General features: G+C 36.7%; 1 protein-coding gene, 1 long non-coding RNA gene and 2 pseudogenes across 5 annotated transcripts in view; 1 reads left to right on the top strand and 3 right to left on the bottom strand.

Moving 5' to 3' along the window:
- Positions 1 to 16302, bottom strand: part of CNOT10 (CCR4-NOT transcription complex subunit 10) — a 53433-nt gene extending 37131 nt beyond the window's left edge. Inside the window, exons 1-5 of one of the 4 annotated variants that reach the window (XM_023534466.1) lie at positions 15996 to 16278; positions 12729 to 12755; positions 5465 to 5559; positions 4414 to 4575; positions 1151 to 1301 (exon numbers count right to left, since the gene is read on the bottom strand). In XM_023534466.1, coding sequence (XP_023390234.1) covers positions 1151 to 1301; positions 4414 to 4575; positions 5465 to 5467 — 316 coding nt within the window. In that variant the 5' untranslated portion in view covers positions 5468 to 5559; positions 12729 to 12755; positions 15996 to 16278. Of the gene's footprint in view, positions 1 to 1150; positions 1302 to 4413; positions 4576 to 5464; positions 5560 to 12728; positions 12756 to 15995 lie in introns of all 4 variants that reach the window. The other 3 variants (XM_011362081.2, XM_023534424.1, XM_023534395.1) reach the window with 3 other exon arrangements.
- On the top strand, positions 5849 to 5967 carry LOC111736759 (annotated as a pseudogene).
- LOC111744014 lies at positions 5874 to 10998 on the bottom strand (annotated as a pseudogene).
- Positions 16303 to 17015: 713 nt separating the features above from the next.
- The window catches only part of LOC105288686, a 62236-nt gene continuing 57140 nt past the window's right edge, over positions 17016 to 22111 (bottom strand). The window contains exons 5-6 of the long non-coding RNA XR_002781901.1: positions 17872 to 17998; positions 17016 to 17444 (exon numbers count right to left, since the gene is read on the bottom strand). This is a non-coding gene — a long non-coding RNA (uncharacterized LOC105288686). The remainder of the gene's footprint in view (positions 17445 to 17871; positions 17999 to 22111) is intronic.

Raw genomic sequence — 22111 nt, 5'->3', positions numbered from 1 at the left:
CTATATGCTCAATAAATATATATTAAGAATCCAAGTAGGAAAGTTCAAAAAACAACAACAATAATTTTCAAAGAAGAAAAATGAGTTTGAATACTGGCTGGTTGCTAGATTCCACTCGGCCACAGGGAAAGGATTTCATGAACTATTCCGGAAATTCTAAAAAGCAGCTTTATAGAAAAATACATCTGTGTCATCCTGGACGTATAATTCTGACTCTAGCTTTTCAAAAGACAGAAACTGTCCACTCTTCACACAGTCCTTCACCATTGCGGTCTCTTCAGCCCAGTCTGTCCAGGTACCATGCCTTCACGTTTAGGAGAAAGAAGAGCAACACCTTAAAATGCCACGCTGGAGCCACAGAAAGCACCTGTTCAAGCAGCTGTCAGCAGCAGACAACCCTGTAAGTCTTCCTGAAGCATCACAGAGGAGCCATCACAGTCCACCACCACCTACCTGTCCTGTAGTGACTATATCAGCAATCAGGTGTTTATAAATCAGGAATTTGCATTAGTGTTTTGAATTTAAAAGAAAGTAACCATGGAGAAAAAGACAAGAATGTGACTCACAACTGAAATCTGACTGATTGTGGGTAGAAACCAACAGTGTTCTCTAACAACCATTTCCCGGGTCCACCTTTGCTGCTTTATTTGCTCCCACTTTTTTCCTTTGCCCTTACCTTTCTTCCTGCTCTTGAGGCTGGTACTTGTAAGCTTGTTAAGATAACAGAAAAGCTAAAACAGACAGTCCTATACTATCTACTCTATTTCAGTTAGGCAATAGACAAAATAAAATTCTACACTGTCCCCTAACATTTCAAAACACGCCTTCCTTAATACATTGAGAAAGGATCAGGTACACTAAGGTGGTGTTTAAATAGCAACAACAACAAAGTTAGCGAGCCTTTCCAATTAGAAATAGCATTTTTAGCAGTTATCCTCAAAACTAGGGTGGGTGCATGCTAAAAGAAAACCTGGATTCATCTAAAAGTGGTATCATTTTTATCTTCTCTAACCATTAAGAAAACCTGACACAGCTCTTTTTCTTTCTTATTGACATGTAATTCTCTGATTTAGGTTATCTAGGTAAAAACACCAGAGACCTTTGTAAGTATGAGACAATAGGGACATTTTTGACTTGACAGATAACATACCAAAAGGTTCTATAAACTGATAAAGTTTTTCACCAACTGATATGGCTTCTGTATATTGCCGCAGATGATAAAGAATGACTGCTTGATTGTAATACAACATGCTGTTTTCAACATCATCTAATCCATCCATTTCTTCAACAGCCGAGTGGACCTATAAAACAATCAACAGGGACTATGCTCTAATAACAGAAGGAAAATAAACAGCAAAAGTGAAAGAAACCTATATAAATAAACAGGTATACAGGCCAACATTTCTTACTCAGAATTTTTACACATTTTCAACAGGACCTCTAGATTTTATTTACTCACAGTAAAAATTATTCCATTGATAATAAAATTCTGTTCAGTAAAACAACTTGATGGGACTTTATTAAGTATTTAGCACAAGGCAAGGTGATTCTTCCTTGCCATTGTGAAGATATCTTTAATGTTTAATGGCCAGCATGGTTTCTGAGTTGGATTCTCACTCTGCAGCCTCTTGAGCTGAAAGGGGCTACATGAATGTCCAAAACTCAAAACAACTTTTTCCATAAGAATGTTATTCAGTTATGTACATATACATTTGATTCCATTTTGTAAAAACCAAAGTAAAATTTAAACATTAACAAACAATAGCTAAGTACTTCATAACTGTGTACTAGGCCTGCTACAAAAAGTTTTTCTTACAGAGACTACCTCATTTAATCTTCACCATACCTTGAGAACATAGATAACATTATCATTCCTATTTTATAATAAGTAAGAAAACTAGCTCAAAAAGCTTGCCCAAGGCCATATGACTAGAAAGTATATTTTCTGATTTTCCTATTAGGTTCAGGTTTTGTTCCCATAATAAAAAGAATAGATTTTTGAAGTAATGAACAACAAAAATACACTTTGTCACAATGGGGTGAAGACAGTCTTTTATTGGCTTTATTAGAACCCTAACGTCTACATCTGATACCAAAAGGAAAAAAAATCACACCACTTTGCATTTTAAAGCTAATGACTATCTATGGGCTTTTAAATTTTAAACAAATTTTGCAACCATTATGTAATTCCATATAACACATGAAACTGGAATTCTACCTACATTAAAACTAATCTTTCTTGTCATACGAAGATTGAAATATATTATTGAGCAATGTTAATTAATTCAAAGACTAACATTTCCCTAAATTAAGCAGAACTTTGATATACATGGACTTAACAACCTGGGTTTGGTGCATGACAAGGAACTGGAAGGTTCCTGACACAACTGACTTATAATCAAGACTTTTGCAGACTTCAGTCACCCATGTGGAGAGCCTGACCGTGGGGTTCAATATTATCAATTGGTCTTAGCTGACGAACAACACGTGCTTGATGAATCCGGGGGTTCTTTATAATCTTTGCTTATCAAGTCACTATCTTCAAGTGATTAAAAATAATCTCTTTAAATAGAGAAAACTCAATTTCCAAAGAGAGACAACATTTCTTAATAAATGGGGAGAAAGTGAGCTAAAGAAGGGTTAATTCTTAGCCAGAAAGAAGAGTTTTGGATAAATTAAGGAGTTTTTGGATTCAGCAATGGTTGAGCTTATGACATAAATAACTTTGCTACATTTTCTATGAGTCACCAAAAATAACCTAGTCATTACCCTAGCCAGGACAAAAACTACTCATTAAATGATAAAATGTTAATGGAAGTGGAATAGGTTGACAGGTGTGTTACTATGCCCAGAACAAGTGGCTCTGAATAGAAGTATGATTTAGAGAAAGCGAGGAGACACGAGTACAAACACTTATAGGAAACTCAAGAGTTGGAAGGCACTAGGGGGGTTATTAAACCAACCTTTCTAAGAATAAAGGCTGGTGAAAGGATTTCTTGACAAGTTTGCAGGAGCCTTCCATTATTTAAAAAAAAAGTTTTAAGGACGAATTTATGCTCCAAGATCCAATAAATGTTCCTTGGAAGAAACTGTCCATGAGGTCATAGCGCTCATATACTAGATATCAACAAACCTCATCTTTGATTCTGGAGCTCTAGAGAAAGTTATGGGTAATAAATACTAGTGTAATGAGGAAATGTGATGACATCTAAATTTATGAAGACTGAGGTAGTTATAAGAACAGGCTCAAGAGTCAGATGGTCTAGTTCAAATACTGCTCCTTTCCTTCTTAGTTGTATAAATTAAAAATTTTAGGCTCCCTAAACCCCTGCTAGAAAATTAGATAACAAGTATCTACCTCAATGGTTGAATGTGAGGATTTCATGAGTTGAGGCATAAGGGCACTTAATATGGAATTTGGAACCAAGTAAGCATCTGATAAATGTGGGCCCTTAGTCTCATTTTCATTGAAGAATTTTAATAGGGTTGAAAATGACTTTATTCCTATTAAAAATTATGAAGAACCTGAAGGAGTCACTTATTTCCAACTACATCATATTTTAAGGTGATAATCTACGGTACAGTGGTACTCATGAACACAGGAAAGAGACTCAAAAAGGTCTTGAGACCTTCTACAGCATGAAGCAGTAATTAAAAGCCCAGGTCCTAGAGTCAAACAGAATGGGTTCGTGTAGCTCTTATGACTTAAAAGCCTTGTGTTTGGGACAGTTTACATAAGCTATCTGTACCTCAGTTTTCCTATCTGTAAAATGAGAAAAATTATAGTTATTACTTCATAGGGCTACTGGGAAGAATAAGTGAGATGCTATATATAAGGTTCTTAGCAGGGCCTTGTTACATAGTAAGCTCTAAATGTCTGCTAGCTGATCCCATCGTCATTGTAGCCTTCCTGAATATCAATGGTCTAATCTTATAATTTGAAAAATGTTGTTATGACTAAACTAATGAAAAAGGCAAGCCCTAAGCCATATATAAATCAAAATATATTCTACTTAATCAATTAATCATCTCTTGATCCAAAATGCTAAAACAATTTGACATTATTAACAATCAGATCTTTGCAGTAATAAATAAGAAATATCTCAGTGGCTAAGCTTTTTCATGTATTTGTACTTTAATTCTTTCTCAAAACTCCAAAGCTCACTCAAATTTGGTATATTACTCTATTCTGTTCGAGTTAAAAACCCAATAGAAAATAAAATCATGTAATATACTTTTCATTTCCTGGAATTATTTTATACATATAAAATTAATACCAATAAATGTTTCAGATATATTAGAAATTGTGCTATCAATATCAGACAAGAAATCACATTAATTTTCCTTAACTATTTTCCTCACAATTTAGAGAGCATCACAACATTTTTATAGCTAAATTCACTTGTGTATTACCTGATTCTTCAGCTGGTTAAGTGTCTGTCTCAAACTATCTGTTGTTGTTTGGTTACTTTTAAAAAACTCAGCTACTGCTGTATTCAAAATTATTTTATAATCATCTTTGTTTACATCTTGTAGGCAGGCAAGGTGTTGCAGACAGGCATCATAATTCCCAGTCTAAAACAAAAATAAAAACACATACAAAATTACATACCAGTTTTAAGAACTACACAATCATTTCCAAATATACTTCACTCATCTTTATTTAAAAATTCTTTAAAAAGACAGATATAATTTCCCCAAATATACCAGTTAAAGTCACTAGACGCAGCAATATTGATATCAATTAAGAAATTGTGATATGTCGATTGTCTCAATAAAACTGGAGAAAAAAAGAAATTGCAGGAAATATTTATTTCCTAAGAATCTAACATTGATACATGTACATCATATCTATAACATTTACATAAATATATATAAAGTATACCTATGTATGTTATAATCACATAATATATATATTAGTAAATTGACACATATTGCTAGCAGGGACAAGGCTAGCCGAGAAAAGTAATATGATTAATTACTCTACATTTTAATTTCAGGTAAATATGCTTTGAACACCCAAGCATCAAGTTCTTTTGCTTACATGTATATAACCTGACAATCGAATAAGGTTTTTATTTCCATATCTTTTAATGTCAGAAAAGTTAAAGTTTTGACAAACTTTTGGGGTTCCATTTTAAGGCACATTCAAGAAAAAGAATTGAAAAGAGTAGTTAAATAAAAAGACTGACCCACAAACTTACAAATTTAAAGACAAAAACAACACTGTGAGAGTTAAAACATATTTATGAAAACACAGAAACTTGGGAATGGCTCAAATTAGTCCCTTTCTTTTCACCATATTTAAACTCTAAAATGTTTTGTTTTATTACTAAACCTACTCTCTGAACTTAACTCTTGAGTTAGGACAGAACAAAAATTATAAATTTAAAAATTCACTGTGAAATGATTCAAACTTGACAGATCCTAAAAATGGAGCAGATTAGGAGAAACCATTTCTTACCATGAAAGCCTGGAAGGCGTTAGTGGACAACTCCTTCTCTTGATCAGTGATCCCAGAGGACTGACCGGTCCCTTCATGTTTCTCTGTTCCCTGATCTGCAAATATACAAGTTTTACAGTTCTTTAGAAATAACAGTTTTGCAGTGCATGTGTCCCTAGTTTTCCTAACTGTCTTCGTCCTAATGAAGTTACCAAAGTTAGAGCTCTCTCAATTACAACGGCTAATCAGTGTTCTAAATAAGAAGCCACTCCTCAAAAAATTTAAATGTTTCCCTTAGTCCTGGCTAAGTTCGATGAAGACACACCTTTACTTATGTCAGAATTATAGTTCTGTCCATTGGGACATTTGGGCTGAGAATGTGCCCCTTTAAAAATATTAATCTGAGTCTACAGCTATGCCACCCTGAACAAGCCTGATCCCATCTGATCTCAGAAACTAAGCAGGGTCGGGCCTGGTTAGTACTTGGATGAGAGACCACCTAGAAAGATCAAGTGCAGAAGGCGTTAAAAAAAAAAAAAAAATCAGTCTGTCCCCACAGCAATACACCAAAGGCAGGCCCTGGAGACACAAGGACATTATGTGTATATACATGTACAATGCCTTCAAGAAGTTTATAATCCAGTTGGAACGCAGTAACATTTAGCAATGAGAAAACGACACTGATAAGAACTCGGGAGGTAATTTTCAGGCAAAGAATGCGTTCATAAACTTAGAAATCCAAAAGCCAAGATGAACACAACTAAAAAGCCTCCTTAACATGAGTTAAGTGTCCATACACATTCTCAGATTAATGATTCCTGCCCTACCATTTACTATTTTTACTATATTTACTATTGTAAAAATTAGATTTTTTGTTTGTTTCTTATTTAAAAATAGAATCCAACAAAAAACATAAAAATCTCTGCTGAACCAAGTCTAAAACTGCTCAAGTATGACACCTGTTGGGTGTGAGTACAAACTGGTATAATCTCTTTGGAGGTAACTGGCAGTACCTAGCTATGCACATAGCCTCTGACCAAACGATCCCACTTGTAGGCATTCACCTTACAAATACACATGCGCAAGTACACAGAGATGCTCACTGCAGTATCGTTTATAATAGTGAATGTCTCAAAATAATTTATCTTTCGGCTAAAAGAACTGTTAACTAAATCATGGTATAGGAATACAATGACACACTGAATGTTAAAAAGAAGCTGAGTCTACATGCTCATACATGAAAAAATATCTACGTCATCTTGTTATATAAAACAGACCACAGTTTTATACAACTGAACCTGTTTTATAAAAATATATATAGATATGTATTTCTGAATATGTACAGAATAAAGTTTGGAAGGACAGGCATCAAACTCAATGCTCACCTCTAGAGAGTGGGATGAAGGAGGGATCGATTTCACTTTCCTTCATATTCCTCTTTACTTTTAAATTTTTATAATGAGCATAATTACTTTTTACAAATTTTATTTTTAAATGCCTACTTAACACTAATATAAGGTTTTAGAAGTCAGGTAAGTGGTTACCTTCAGGAGTCTAGTGACTGCAAGATGCATAAAGGGCACTTCTGGGTGTGTGAGAATTCATTTAATTGCATGTGCACTTAGGATATGGGCATGTTGATAACCACCTAGAAACCTAGACTCGAGGAGCATTTCAAAGAACCAGTCCTCAGCAGAACTGACTCTGGGAAACCCTGGCTTGGCACATGTCGGCAGTCAGTAAAGACTCCCAATTTCCTCTTTCTGAAGAAGGCAACATGGCATAATGAAACCAGCACGCATCTTAGAATCAGTCACATCTTCAGTGACTCCCCTTTAGGCTCCCCTTGGCCACCTAAACTCTTTGCTTGGAGATATTAAATAAATATTAGCTCCCTCCCCCTTTCCTTTCACCAAAATAACTGAGGATTCTTGAAGTTATGCTTTTAAAAAATATATTTATTTCTGCACTTTACACGTACAAATTAACAATGAAATTTAGTGTGATGAATTATGGAACAGCTCTTTAGATGGCTGTGAAACCCTTAGATCACATACTGTTTTGGGAATCGCCACTTATACCAAGAGCATAACATAACTTATGCTTGAGTGAACTTATCTAAGACTTACATCTGCCCAACAAAAAAGGTATTCTGGTATTTGAATTTATTAGAAGTGCTACTTCTGATACATAAAGTGAGATGATACTTAAATTAGTATTTCATCTCCACATTAGCATACAGACAAATGAGAACTGAATCCTGATAGGGAGGAGGAAGAACTAATAGTTTAATGGAGAAAGTTCACCAGTTTAAGAGGACAGTGTTAAGATAGCCGTTACTTTAGAAAGCCAGTAACAATGAGTTTGACTGCAAGACTACTATATATACATAGTCCATCTGTTTACACAGTCCATTTGTTTTGCAAGGCTTTCAGGTGTACAATAACAGTAACCACTAATTACTTTAAAATATGTAAAAATGGGACAGGATATTTTAGGACCCCAGAAAGCAAAGTATGAGTTTAGAGTGACACAGAACCTCAACTCCATGTATGTTTAACATAAATTTTTTAACAATAAACATAAACACTTTAAATTTTTAAAGGAAATCCGAACTACTTTAAAAGTCTATCTTCCCTCATAACAAAGTACACTAAAACAAATGACAAAAATTCTTAAGTTTGCCATCAAGTCATTTCTGTAGGTTCTTCTAAAATATTCCCTCTCTTGATTAGATGACATTCTTCAAAGGAACTTTTAGGTCCAACTCTCAAAGAGTGATGTACATAGGGCAGAGAGAAACATAAATTATAGGGCAGAGGGAAACATGAACAATTCACCAAGATGCTGAAGAGTTTAAGCTTCTATCAACTTTCTACCAAAAGCAGATTGGCTCCTGTAGCCACTGCTATCATGATTCCTTTGGGCCTTTCAAAGTCTCCTAAAATCTTCCAAGAAAGGAGAGAAGCCAACTTTAAGATAAAGAAATAAATAAGGTAGACTCTAAGGCTGATAAGAGACTCTGAAATTCTCATTTCTACAGACATTTCAGAGAACTAAGCTCCACAACAGCCTTTTACATGTTAACCATTATTTTACCTACATTCTTTTATGTCAAGATAAAACCTAAAGAAAAAACCAAAAAACCCAAAACAAAAAACCCAAAACTTCAGTGGAATTACTATTTTAATTTTCCTTACTATCTCTTTCCACTTTCCAAGTTTTCTGCAAGAAATAGGTATTATTTCTATAATGTTTTTTAAATGTAATTGCTGACTTCTTACCAGAAAGAGTCTGCACATAATTCCACAATGTGTCCTTATTTGTCCAAAAGTAGTCTCCATTGCCAATTGAAAGAGTGTATGACCGTTCATCCATAAGTTTCACTTTCCTTCTACTCTGGCCTAATGAAGATGGCTGACTTTCTAGGCGTACAGAGCTCTTTGGCGCACAAACCTTGACACTCTTTAAGCCAACAGGCTTCATTTCTAACCAAACAATTGCCTTCAGATTTGAACTAAGTAGAAAAGAAACACACTGGTTTTCCAAAACTGAAAAAGTCAGTTAACTGAAGGCACAGACACATTCCATTACAGAATATTAACAATTCGAATCTGATTGGAGGAGGATCTTCCATACAAACTACACTTTTCAAAATATAGCTCCAATGATGTTGAAGAAAAGAAATATTTTTTTTCCAAAGGAAAAGAAAAGAATTGCTAAGGCCTAAGGAAATCTGCTACACTCACAAAATAGTGTTGATATCTTTGTAAATAGAAAATTTTAAATAAGGATGCCATTTCCAAGAAAAATAATTCAGGTTCAACAAAGTCACCATGTAGCTAAGGCTCACGCACCTCACATGTGGTTTTCTATCACTTAACCAAGTACATCTGACTTATCAAAATCCTATTTATAATGGCTGATTTTTACACAACCCAGAGAAACAACATGAGACTAGAAATGCTATAGACTTGAGCACCTTGTCCAGCACTGCACAAATAAAGGAACATAGTATCAAGAATCAAGAATATCAGCATGCTTTGGGGAAGACAGGCAAAAGAGAACATTACTACTGCCAATGAGTATTTTTATTTTCATATCTGGGAGTAGTTTTTATGCACAGAAAAAAAGATTTACTCTAGTTTTCAAATGTTAATACTTGATTTATTAATGTTACAAATTCAAAAAGCCTAGATTTTCCTCAAACTTTTACATTTGTCTTATTCTATTTGGAGTTTTAACTTTAAAGGGTTGTGATGTTTGATTTCATTTACAAAGTTAAACACCTTCGAACGTAAATTTTAACTACTTTAAATAATTTAATACATTCAATTTTATACACAATTGCTTGACTTAAGGCAAAATTTTCTGAAAACTTAACTTATAAATCTAAAAAATTAAACTTATGCAAACAGTGACTCAGGTATTCCTTAATGCCAGTGAAATAATATAAATATAGTTAAGGTTTCAACTTATATCCATAAGTATAAATCAATTACTCACTCAATTATAGATTTTAAATTTGAATCATAAGACCAAAATACTCCTCTAAATTCTCCCTGCCCAAATCAATATACAACTTTTATTGCAACTTTAAAATAGCACAAATAAGTCTGAAGAATCATCCGACATCCTGGCATTTCTGTAGCTGGACAACTTAGATCTTATTCATCAGCCTGCTGAACTGTTCCTTTTTTTCAGAAACATAGATAGCATCCAAAAATGTTCTGATATCCATGTTTTTAACAGTTGTGGCTTGTTGAATCAAAGCAGCTGAATCTGATACAACTTCAAGGTCTTTTCCTTTAAGACAGCAGTTCTCAATCTTTTTGGCACCAGGGACCCATGCTCCTATGAGAATCTAATTAATTACTGATGATCTGAGGTGGAGCTGAGGCGGTGGTGCTAGTGCTGGGGAGCGGCTGCAAATACAGATGAAGCTTTGCTTTTTCGCTCACCGCTCACCTGCTCCGTGTCCCAGTTCTTAACAGGCCACAGACTGGTACCCGTTCACGGCCCAGGGAATTGAGGAGAACTGCTTTAAGAATTAACTCATCTTTCTGGGCTTGAGATACTAAACAAGGAATACCTGACTTCATCTAAACCCTGTGGATGTATTTTTCACCCCTAAAATTTCGGATTTCAGCAAGACCCATTTTCTTGAATAATGACACTGATGGGGAAGTGAGCGTACACAGACCTCATCTTGTAATGGAAGCCAGTGATCATGTTCTGTACACAACTACCGATAGTGTGAACAGTAGCCAGTTCTTTCCTATTGCCCCACCATTTGTCAGCCCTAGAGTTGCCTCTTTTTCTTTCCAGGGAGACTGAGTTCTACATTGATGTGACTGAAGTCCCTCTGCAGGGTGCCTCTGGGGCCCTTCACAAAAACTGTGCGTCTCTTCAGAGTGATGTCCACATTTTCTGGAACGCTGGCAGTCTGACTGCTGAGAATGGTCTTCATCCTCGTAGTAGATGCAGCAAAAAGATTACTCTAAATTCTTAAACGTTAAACACACTTAAAATAGCAAATGAAGGTCACTACATTAATTCCCTAATCTGAAAACTGGCAAAATGAAAAGAATTAATCAAATTTTCAGCATTTAACAAATTAGTACACCATGGATTACTTCTTTTTTAAAAAAAATGAGATATAATTGACCTTAGTTTCAGGTGTATAACAACGATTTGGTATTTGTATATATCCCATAGATTACTTCTAATTGTGAATGGAAAAAGAAGTTCCTGTTACCATCTTAACTGATCAAATTTTAGCATCACTAATAGTGAACAAATCGATAACGTGTACTTTATAAAAAGTAAACAGCATTACCTACAAAATATCTTGCAAATATGTTAAACCTAAATCTAATGAAGCCTGTAAAAATAACTCTCAGTTTATAAAAAATACAGGAGATAAGGAATTAATTAAAGGATACCAGAAGGACAAATCCAAAATGTGGGATGTTCTACAAGGCAAATGAAATTAATTTCTTAAAAAAAAAATCAAAGTCACGAAAGAAAAAAGAAAAAGAAAATACGTACTAAAATACAATATTTCAGGAATCCAGTTAAGGATTTTAATTTGAAAGGCACAAATTCTTTAAGGCACAGATTCTTTAAAGCTTTAAAAACATTTTTGGTTCAACTGTGAAAATTTGATATATTCAAATACTAATTTTCTGAAGTAGGATAATGAAGTAGGACAAGCAAATGGTAGGACATTGTTGCACAGTTTATTTCCTTATCTGCATATATTTATTTTTAAAGTCAATATGAGCTTGGGTAGGCATAGAAAAAATCTGGAAGAACACACGAACTCAGTATAGGTTATCTGGAAAGAGGGGAGATAGAGGACTTAAAACTTTTTACCATATACACTTAATAACAAAAGGTTTTGGGTGTTTTAAATACGATAAAAATAGCAGTGGCTTAGTTTTTCTGTTTGTTCTTCCTACCATTTTTATAGTCGGTCTTGCTCAAAATTTCAAAGCCCTCTTTAAGTACTCTTTTTCTGACTTTATATTATTCACCGGGTCCTGCCTTTCTTTTATCCATGTCAATCTTTATCTATTAAGCCTATTCCTGCCATTCTCATAGTCCAAATTCTCAGATAAATTCAAATCTAGGATTTTGTTTTCTAACTCCAGCCGCTTTTTCCTTTCGGCTTTCAAAAGTAAAGTCATATAAATCATTCTAAAACATTGCTGGCATTACCTTAGTCAAAAGTGATAGCGGTTTCACGCCACTTTTATATGTTACATAGGGACACAAAGCTTGTGAACCTTCCACTGTCCCTTCAATCTTTGTCTCTGGTTGGCACCCCATCTACCTTGGGACACCCCCCTTTACAATTTAGTTGAAATACAACTCAGAGTGTGAGAACTGTTGACTGATCAGTCACTGAGAAGCCACGCAACCTAGAAGCTCAGGTACATTAGTTCCCAGCAGGTGAGTCTTGACCTATTGGAAACAAAAAATGGGAGGAAGCTGGACAGATAAAACATTCCTTCTTTCTCTCTCATATGGACTATTCTGAAGTGTAGTTTTTCTTTGAAAACCTTCAAGAAAAATCCCATATGCAAGTGACCTGCTATGTCTCTTCCCAGCTCAAGGTGAAGCAGTAGCTGAGGATGGAATGTACTGCATCTCCCCCTGGCTTACTTCCTTCTCTCCCTCACTTTCACGAACTACCCTGGACTTGCACTTTCCAAATAAAAAGTCAGCACTTTAATTGGATTCTGCTTCCCAAGGATGTGGGCGAAAGTGCACATCTTACCTCAGTTGATCCTCACAAGCTACGACCCTGTGTGGTAAATAAATTAGAAAGCTATTAGGAATAAATTAGGACCCCTATTACAAATGAAAACTGAGGCTCAACTAAGAACCTTTCCCAAGATGTAAGGTTTTCTGTTCACTTACTATACCCAGTCAATCACAAATTCTGCGTTTTACTCCCTAAATATTTCTCACTTCTCCTCTCCATCCTACAACTACCCTAAAGTAATATTAGTCAGCATTTTTAAAAACCAGGGCCTAAGATGATTTCATTTAACCCTTTACTAGTCCTGTGAGGTAGATATCATCATTCTCATTATAACTGGAAAGCTGAGACTTAAAAAAGATTTCTTAAAATGGACCCATGGTCTCACAAATAACAAGTAGTACAGCTAGTATGAACCTGGCTAGCATGAACCTAGACTGCCTGATTTCAAACCCCATGCTCCTAACTCCTCATCAATTATCATCACGTGGCTCAGTTAAAACATATATCAGATCACATCATGCCCTTGCTGAAATCTCCCAGGGGCTTCTCATTAATTAGAATGAATTGAAACTTCTTCCATGGCCTACAAGCTGTCTCCTGCCACATCTGACTTTATCGCTTGCCATGCTTATTTGCTCACTATGCTATAAATATGTATTGAGTGTCTCCTACATGCCAGCCATTGTTCTAGGTGCTGAGGAGAGAGCATAACTAATAGACAAAAGTCTCTTTCCTCAAGAGGTTCTCTTGCTATTCTTTAAACATTCCCCATTTGTTGCTCCTCCTACCTGGAGCATTCTTCCCCCATATGGCTGGCTCTTTATCTTTAGCATCTGTTTAAATGCCACTTCTAAGAAAGCTCTTCCTTTTCTAACCAAATCTATTCAAAACAGAATCCTTGCTCTCAGTTATCCTCCATCCTCTTATTCATTTTTCTTTTCTTTACAATATTTACTACAACATGAAATCATAATTATTTCTTATTTTGTAGTCTTTCAAACTACATTATAAGCTCTATGAGGACAGACTTTGTAGTGCCTGGTAGAGCAAGCCTTTGGTGACTATTGAATAAATTAATATCACAACATTAGCTAGTATTAGCTAGTCTCTTGGTTTCCAGTTTTGTTTCACTTAAATCCACCCTCAACCATAGCCCGTGTGATCAGGTCACTCACCTCCTTAAATCCTTTCATGGGCCTCTTTTCTTACCTAATGAAGAACAAGCACACAAGACCCCTCCATGAAAAGGGCCCTGGGCGCAGGAGCTCAGAGATGAAGCAGCATATAAACTAGATTTTGAATGAGAGTGTTCTCCAGCTAGAGAAAGAAGGGCATTACCACTGAGAAGCTCAAAAGAACACGTTTTCCAAGAGAATCATTTCTGGTGTGAAGAGCTAGATGTGTTGACAGAAAATCATCAGCTGTAAATAGATTGAGAAGACCCTCACAAATGACATTAAGGAGTGAGGTTTTGATGCACAAAAGATGGTACGGTCTTAGAAAGTTTACAGGCGGGGGAATGGTGTGATCCAATTAGTGTTTTAGAAAATAAATAAAAAGGCAGCAGTGAGAAAAATAGATTGGATAGGAAGAGACAAACATCAGTCAGGAGGCTGCTTAATGTGAAATATATCTCATTAAGAGATAAAAGGCCAGAACTAAAGCAGTTGAAATAGGGATGGAGAGGAGGAACAGAGGGATTCAAGGGAGCCATACTAAATACCTACTTAATACAAATTCAATTTTATTATCAAAGTAGAAAATTTCCTACAACATGGCCTATAAATTTAAACCAACCAAAGAAATACCCCCCAAATCACAGTGGACTTTATTCTTCTATATGTATTATATAGCTCTTACCAAATGGGAGTGCCACTATAATAAGTCTGTCTCTAGTAGGTTGCATAGTAGGTACTCAAAGTATGTCATATCCATTTCTACAAGATGGAAGATAGCACCTGGCACTCAATCTTTGTGAATGATCGAACAAGTAGAAGAATGCTTTATGAATGAGGTAGGACTTGAAAATTAGATGGGCTTAGGCCTAAAATGGTCATTCCAGGCCCAGTGCAATGGGTATGGGCAAGCAGGTATGGTAAACCTGGGGAACAGACACTGTCCTAAATTAGGAAGGAAGATGTTAGTCCTCTTGGTCTAGCCTAGGACAAGTCATGCTTATTCCTTGCCTGAAACATTATCCCCATCCACCCATCCCCATTCCCTATGGCTCACTCCTTCATTTCATTCAGCTGTCTGCTCAAAGATCGCCTCATCAGAGGCTTTCCTCACCAGCCTATCTAAAATTCTATACCACACTCTACATCCTCCCTTTCTAAATCTTTTCTTTGTTATTTTTCTGTTTAGCAGATTACTGAAGAAATTTTCTAACAATTTTATACAGCTGTACCTGTATTAGGATGGACTTATTTAATTTCAAATCAAGTTTATCTGTCAGTTATTAAGATCAGGGCTTACTAAAGCCCATAGCACATTAAGAACTTTTGTAAATTTCACTGTAAAGTTTAAGTGTTGATCACTTTTAACTATAGATGTCAAAGAGAACATTAATTTCTTTTTGTGTGTGTGTGGAAACATATCGAATGAGAACATTAATTTTTTTAAAGGAAACATACACAACTCTGTCCCAGAGGGTAGGCAGGAAAGAATTTTATATTCCTTAATGATGATTCTAGGAATGGGGCAGTAATCCGTAAACAAAATCATCTAGATTCAATTAATCATGAGGGACTAGGAAAAAATAGGTTCTAAACACAGGGCAATCAGTGACACAATGATTTCACGTCTATTTAAATAAGTGGTTTACAACAAAGCTAATTACATAGGACGTAGCTGACCAGAGGCAGGGTGCATATGGCCAAAACAGCCCTGGTGAGACCTAGCCTGCGCCAGGGGACACTGAGGCAGCTGTGTGCTCCCGGTGAACTTTTCCTGCTCTGCCCTCCCCACTGGGAAGTCGAAAAGTCTGTGCAGAGGCTAAATAAATTTAAGTTTTATCCAAACATATTCTGGAAAGCAGGGAAAGACGATCAGTAGCGGCTTCCAGCTGCACTTGAGTAAAAATCTATCGGACCTGGGGCCCAAAGACTCATGTTAGCGACGGTCGGGGAATGGGATAGGAGAGAGACATGCACGCCCAAATTAAAGTCGCTCTTGAGTTCCCAACCACTAGCCTCACTCCCGGCCCCCACAACTCAGCGCCCAGGGTCTCCCACCCCCGCGTGTCCCGCTGTCTCAGCGCGCGGGGCGCTGGCACTTCACCTGCAGGCTTGTCTGCAGCCATCTTCCCGCCTCGACTCGGGTTCTTCCCCGCAGGTGGCGTGGCCTCGACTCCAGCTGCCGGGCTGGCGGCTGTCCTAGACCTCTGAGGACGACTCTGTGCCCACCTTGGCTCCGGGTTCCTAGGTTCCGGCCTGGGGAGTGGGCAGGCGGCGGGCTGAGGAAGTGACGAAGGGTAGTTCGCGTCGTCTAGCAACAGCAGCGGCGTCTCTGACTAGGCGGCGCCACTGCATCCCGCCATCTACCGCCTTCGCCCTGCAGAGTCCTGGTACACACTACTTCCGGGGGCCCGCGGCCGCCGTGGGAACTGCGGCTGGCCCCGCCCACGCTGGCGTCCTCCGCGCCCCACCCCTTGCGGCGCGCGCGCGCGCGCGCGCACCCGTCCTGACGTCCGCTCGCTCGCGCCTCTGGGAGTGTGCTGGGTGGGTTGGGAGGGTTTGCTTGCGACCGCCTTTTGTTTACCCTGATTAAAATACTTTACCGTCAGAGCTCGAGTCCCTCATTTTACATAAAATCACAATAACCGCACCTGACATATATATGTTAAGCATTGAGCCTTGCACTTGGCCTTACTTTCCCGTTGATTTCTTAAAATCTGTGAGAAAGCACTGTTGTGGTTCCCGTTGAAAAACAACATTTTATTTTAGAATACTTTTAGATGTACAGAAAAGTTGCAAAGATGATACATAGGCTCTGTCCTATTGTAAAAAAACTTAATAAATTTCTATGGTACATCCGTCACATCCAAGAAACCACCTTGATTGGTGCATTACTCTTAACTAAACACACTTTTTTTTGGATTTTTGCCATTTTTCCACCAATGTTCCTTTTTCTGTTCCAGGAATGGGATACCACATTACATTTAATTCATCGTGTCTTCCTAGGCTGTTCTTTTTTTCTTTTAATTTCTCTCAATTTTTTTAATCGAGGCATAATTGACATACATTAGTTTCAGTTATACAACATAATGATCGATATTTGTATTTATTCCTAAATGATCACCATAATAAGGCTAGTTAACATCCGTCCCCATACATAGTTAAAATTAATTTTTTTCTTGTGATGAGAAAAATTTTTTTCTTGTAATGAGAACTTTTAAGATTTACTCAGCAACTTTCAAATATGCAATAGAGTGTTATTAGTCACCATGCTGTACATTACATCCCCATGACTTATTTATTTTATAAGTGGAATTTTGTACCTTTTGTCCCACTTCATCTATTTTGCTCCCCACCTCCATCTCCACTTCTGGCAATCACCAATCTGTATCTATGAGTTCTCTTTCTTTTTTTTTAAGATTCCACATACAGTATTTGTCTTCCTCTGACATATTTCACTTAGCATCATAAAGTCTGTCCACATTGTCCTCTTCCTCTTCTTGCTTTGGATACGGTCAGGCAAAGGCGTGATGCTCAGACCTGTGGCAGTTACCTAGGGCCCGTGAGAAGACGACAAAAAGAATCTCAGGGATGTCAAACTGCATCCTGACATTGTGAGTCACTGATCCAGCAATGAAACAGTCTACCTGCAGATTTCTCAACAGTGAGATAATTAATGCCTACATTATTTGAGACTTCAGGTCCTTTAGTATAGCATCTCCTCACATAGTATGCCACTGTTGTCTCAAGAAGACTTGTTCTGCAGTTTTTAATTTTGGCACTTTCTGGATTGTACCACAAGATGCCACAAATGGTAGGTTTTCAGATCAAGTCTGCACACACAGAGGGAATGACAAACATACTAAACAGCCATCTGACAGACTGCTTGTGAGATGCTATCACTTGTGAGAAGTCTGCCATTTTTAAAGATGAAAAAAGACCACATCTTAGAATCAATGTAGTATGATGAAGCCTCTCACCCAAATTTCCCCTTTGTTCTCATTGGTGAAATTGGTTGCCTGCCCACCGCTGGGCAATTACTGGCAAAAAAGAAAGGAGAGTCCAACCCATGCCTTGGCTCCATAATGATGCATCTGCAAAACATTTCTGTGAGGGATAAATAAAATCAGGATTTTATTAAACATGAATGGGGAATGGCTGCTGACAGGACAACTTCTTATCACTTTACCTCTACTTATCTCTTTTTTTATTGACAAACATTTAAGTCATTTCCAATTTTCATTTCACAAACATGGCTGCAGAACATGTGAACAGTTAAAAGAGTTTCTCTTGGATAACAGTGTACCCATATTTGGCAGGGTCCAGGAACCTTATTGTGAAACTTTTCAAACATACTCAAAAGTAGAAAGTATAACAAACCCCATGTGTCTATTCCCCAGCTTCATTTTACCATATACTCGTTTCATCTACCCCTTCCTCCTTGTTATGTTTTGTTGCTGGAATGTTTTAAAGCAAATTCCAGACATCATATCATCCAGCTCTAAATGTTTCAATATGCAATTCAAAAAGAAATATTCAAATATTTTCTTGCATAATCACAATACTATTATCATGCCTTACAAAATTCAAAATTTCTTTAATATCATTCAATTACCAAGCCATATTCAAATTTCCTCTATTGCATAAAAAATTATTTTGTAATTTATGTTTAGAATTAGGATCAAATAAGATCATTTTATTTGACAGTTATGTCTCTTGTGTTTTTTATGTCTTTTAAGCCTTATGTTTTTCTTAATCTAGTATAGTCTCATCCCCTTTTATTATTTCTTACACTGACTTATTGATGAAATTAGAATCCAGTATAAGATCTCTCCTTTGGCATATGGTATATCACTTCCTCGTGGACTGCATTCTTTATGCTCAATATTTCCTATGGACTACAGGTTAGTTCTAAAGGCTCGATCATGTTATGATTCAAAATTTTCTCCCTGAGAATCCTTCTTAAGCAGTGCTTTCTTCCTAGGTATACTTTCTGCAACCTCATCAGAAGGCATACAATGTTGGTTGTCTTGCTTTTTGTGACATTAAAATTGACCCTTGGGTTAAGAGTGACAGCCTGGTTTTTATACATTTCCTATCAGTTTTTCTCCTAGTGGTTTTAGAAGCATTAATGACCGCCGCCTGAATCAGTTTTTTCACAAAAGGTTGAAATAATTTTCTAATTTGGACATTCACGCATTTGTTAATTAGTATCGGGGCTAAGTGAGTATCTTCTTAAATTTTATACACTAGGCACCCACTCAACTTACCCCACTCCCAGGCCTAGCTAGAATTCTTCTGTACCGAAAATCTTTCCCTTATCCATAGGGATATTTGGTTACATTGAAATTCAGTTTATATCAGAAAGGCAGGATGAATGTTTATTTCTTTCCCTATAATTATCAATTTTCAGAGGAATAAGTTTGATGTTCTGGCAATCCCCAGGGCTTTTTCCTTTTGAAAAAATTATTCCAAACTCATGGCTTTTTATGTTTTCAATATGTTTTAATCAACTGTAGTTCTTTGGCTTTTTGAAATTAAAATTATTTCATGTGTGTCTGTGAGAGAACACAACCCCAATGATTGTCCATTATTAAAATTCTACCATGCTTTTAATCCCCTAATTTAGCTGTTATTGTTGTATATGTGTTTTGGATATATTCTCATGTTCATCAGCTTCTTTGCCCATCCTTGCCTCTTTAAAAAAAATGGCTATATTGAGATATAATTCATATGTCATATAATCTACCTATTTAAAGTGTATAGTTTGGTGGAGTTTAGTATGTCACAAAGTTGTGCAGCCATCACCACTAGTTCCAAAACATTTTCATTGCATTCAAAAGGAATGCTGTACCCATTTCCAGTCATTTCCCATTCTTCCTAACTCTCAGCCCCTGGCAATCACTAATCTGCTTTCTGTCTCAAATTGACCATTTGAGGATTTGTTCATTCTGGTCCTTTTGTATAAAGAGAAGCACCATACAATGTGTGCCTTTTGTGATTGGCTTTTTCACTTATCGTAATATTTTCAAGGTTCATCCATGTGATAGCATGTATCACTAGGTGCTATTTAGACTGTTCATCGTAAGTACATAGTAATACAATTGATTTTTGTTTAATAATCTTGTGTCCTGCAACCTCAATCAAACTATTTATTAGTTCTAACAGTTTTTCAGTTAATTCCTTAGCTTTTTGTATGTACAAGATCATATCACCTGTGAATGTAGTTTTACTTTTCCTTTCCAATTTGGATACTTTTTCTTTTCTTGCTTAATTTCCCTCACTAGAACTTCCAGTACAGTTTCGAATAGAAATAGCAAAGGTGGATTTCCTTGTCTTATTTCTGATCTTAGGGGGAAAACATCCAGTCTTCCACCTTTAAATATTACGTTAGTTATGAGTTTTTGTAAATGCTCTTTATTAGGTTAAAGAATTTCTTCTATTCCTAGTTTGTTGGGTTTATTTTTTCATGACAAGGTGTTGGATTTTGTCAAATGCTTTTCTGTGTCTATTGAGAGGACCATGTGGTTCTTGTTTTTTCGTTTTATTGATATGATGTATCACAATAACCACTTTTCAGATATTAAATGAAACTTGCATTCCTGAAATAAATCTCACTTGTTCATGGTACATAATTTTTATATGTTGCTAAATTCAGTTTGCTAGTATTTGAGTGACTGTTTTTTCTCTTTACATGCTTTAATTACCATTCTTACATTTTAAATTCACCAATAAAGAATGAATCTGTAAAACTCTAGGCTCCCCAACCTCGACTCTAATAAAGGGAGAACCACAAATCCATTCTCTTGTTCTCTCTCTCTACTGTGACCTCACTGTGTAGCCCCAGAGATGCTGTGTCGCCCCAGGTATGCTGGGTACTCTCCGAGTCCTATGAGTAATAAACCTTGTTTCTTTCAAAGTTCCTGATGGTTGTTGCTGAGGTGCCTGTTGCAATCACAACCACAAGGACTGGTCTAGCCTCAAAATTGGGGAAATGGTGAGTGTTTTCAGCCATTTCTAGCCAATAACATCACTGTCTACAGGCTGAGACACAAAATAAATGACTACTTTGAAGGTCTTGTTTGTTAAATCTGACATCTAGCTGCTCACATGCAGTATCTGTTGCTTATTTTTTCCTTCAGTGGATAAGTCATACTTTCTTGTCTCTCTCTTCACCTGGTCCTCTATCCTACAGCCTGAAATATGAATGCGATGGTTGGAACTCCAACAGCTATTTAGACCATAAAGAGTCCTAGGAATGGAAGGGTGGAAAGCTTAAAGAGCCTGTGTTCCTGATGATAACTTAGACTCTCCATACCAGCTCCAGACTGCATATGTGTGTATGTGTGACAATAAAACCTTGTCACATGAAAGGCTTATTCATTGTTAATTTGGATTTTCTGTCACATGCAGCTGAAATAAATCTTAACTGATCCAGTGTCTGAATCAAACTAAGTACATAGATCTGATTTGATTTTTGCATGTTATTTAAATGTATTATTTCATTATTTACAGCCCCATGTAAATCCTAAAATAGGTCAGATTGTAAGCACTAAGTTCATGTTAGAACCTTTAGTATTCTAATAGTCAGGTCTAATATATAGTTGGCGTTCACACATATGGTCATGCTAGTTGTTTACAACTGACTGCAGTACTGAACAAGAAGTGACCATGCCATATCTGTTGTTAAATATTTTAAAAATCACCCCACATAAGAATTGCATTCACTGATTTACATATTTAAAAAATAGTTATGGAATGTATTGTGCTAGGTGTTGACTCAATAGAGAATGAAAAGGAACACAGACCCTGCCTACTCATAGACCAATGAGGCTATAGGCATTATTAAAAGAGTCGTATGTGTGTGTATACGTTTCTATACATATTATGACACATGAGAGGTAGAAGGACCAGAAAAATGCTGTTCTGAGAGTGCATATTTGGGGAATGTGACCTAGTCAGGAGGTTAGGAAAAGCGTGAGGAGGCTGAGATCTGTCTGAAGGATGGGTAGACGTTAACAACGTAAAGGGAAGAGCAGATGCAAAGGCCCTGTGGAGAGAGGGGTCATGGTGTGAGGCATGAACACACATTTGGTGTGGCTTGAATAGAGAGAACAAGGGACAAGATGAAGTCCATGAGGCAGGGAGAATCCAGACTATGCCTGGCCATATAAGCCATATTAAAGAGTCCCATAAGGATCACTGTCCTTTATCACCTAA

This window comes from Pteropus vampyrus, unplaced genomic scaffold (genome assembly GCF_000151845.1).
Source record: "Pteropus vampyrus isolate Shadow unplaced genomic scaffold, Pvam_2.0 Scaffold1, whole genome shotgun sequence".
NCBI classification, from domain to species: domain Eukaryota; kingdom Metazoa; phylum Chordata; class Mammalia; order Chiroptera; family Pteropodidae; genus Pteropus; species Pteropus vampyrus.
The sequence above is the reverse complement of the archived record's forward strand: the minus strand, read 5'-3'. Positions and strand labels throughout refer to the sequence as shown.